The sequence below is a fragment of the Penaeus monodon genome, chromosome 34, assembly GCF_015228065.2.
Source record: "Penaeus monodon isolate SGIC_2016 chromosome 34, NSTDA_Pmon_1, whole genome shotgun sequence".
Taxonomy (NCBI): domain Eukaryota; kingdom Metazoa; phylum Arthropoda; class Malacostraca; order Decapoda; family Penaeidae; genus Penaeus; species Penaeus monodon.
This window is the reverse complement of record NC_051419.1, coordinates 14569786-14570048: the sequence shown is the minus strand read 5'-3', so window position 1 is coordinate 14570048 and position 263 is coordinate 14569786. Positions and strand designations below refer to the sequence as shown.

At 42.6% G+C, this 263-nt stretch overlaps 1 protein-coding gene across 1 annotated transcript in view; it reads left to right on the top strand.

The window, feature by feature from the left end:
- The window catches only part of LOC119594919 (store-operated calcium entry regulator STIMATE-like), a gene marked incomplete in the record, with an annotated part of 15855 nt that extends 15598 nt beyond the window's left edge, over positions 1-257 (top strand). The window contains 1 exon segment of the mRNA XM_037943991.1: positions 51-257. Coding sequence (XP_037799919.1) covers positions 51-185 — 135 coding nt within the window.
- Positions 258-263: the final 6 nt, after the last annotated feature.

The window sequence follows — 263 nt, the reverse complement described above, 5'->3', positions numbered from 1 at the left end:
TTCCCAAAGATAATAGTATGGCGATTCTGTTAATTATATTTTCTTTTCAGGTCCGTTACAAGCGACATGACGTGCAGCAGGAAGATGAGTCTGACATCCTCTTGTCGTCATCTTCCAATGACGATGAGCTCCTCGGCAGAAACGAAAACCTCCAGGAACGTCACGTCAGCCGCACCCTGACATAACTGTGGCATAACTAAGGCCTTAAAGATGTAATAGTTATAAGGGTTTTACTAAAAAAATGGCTTATTCCTTGACAGTGG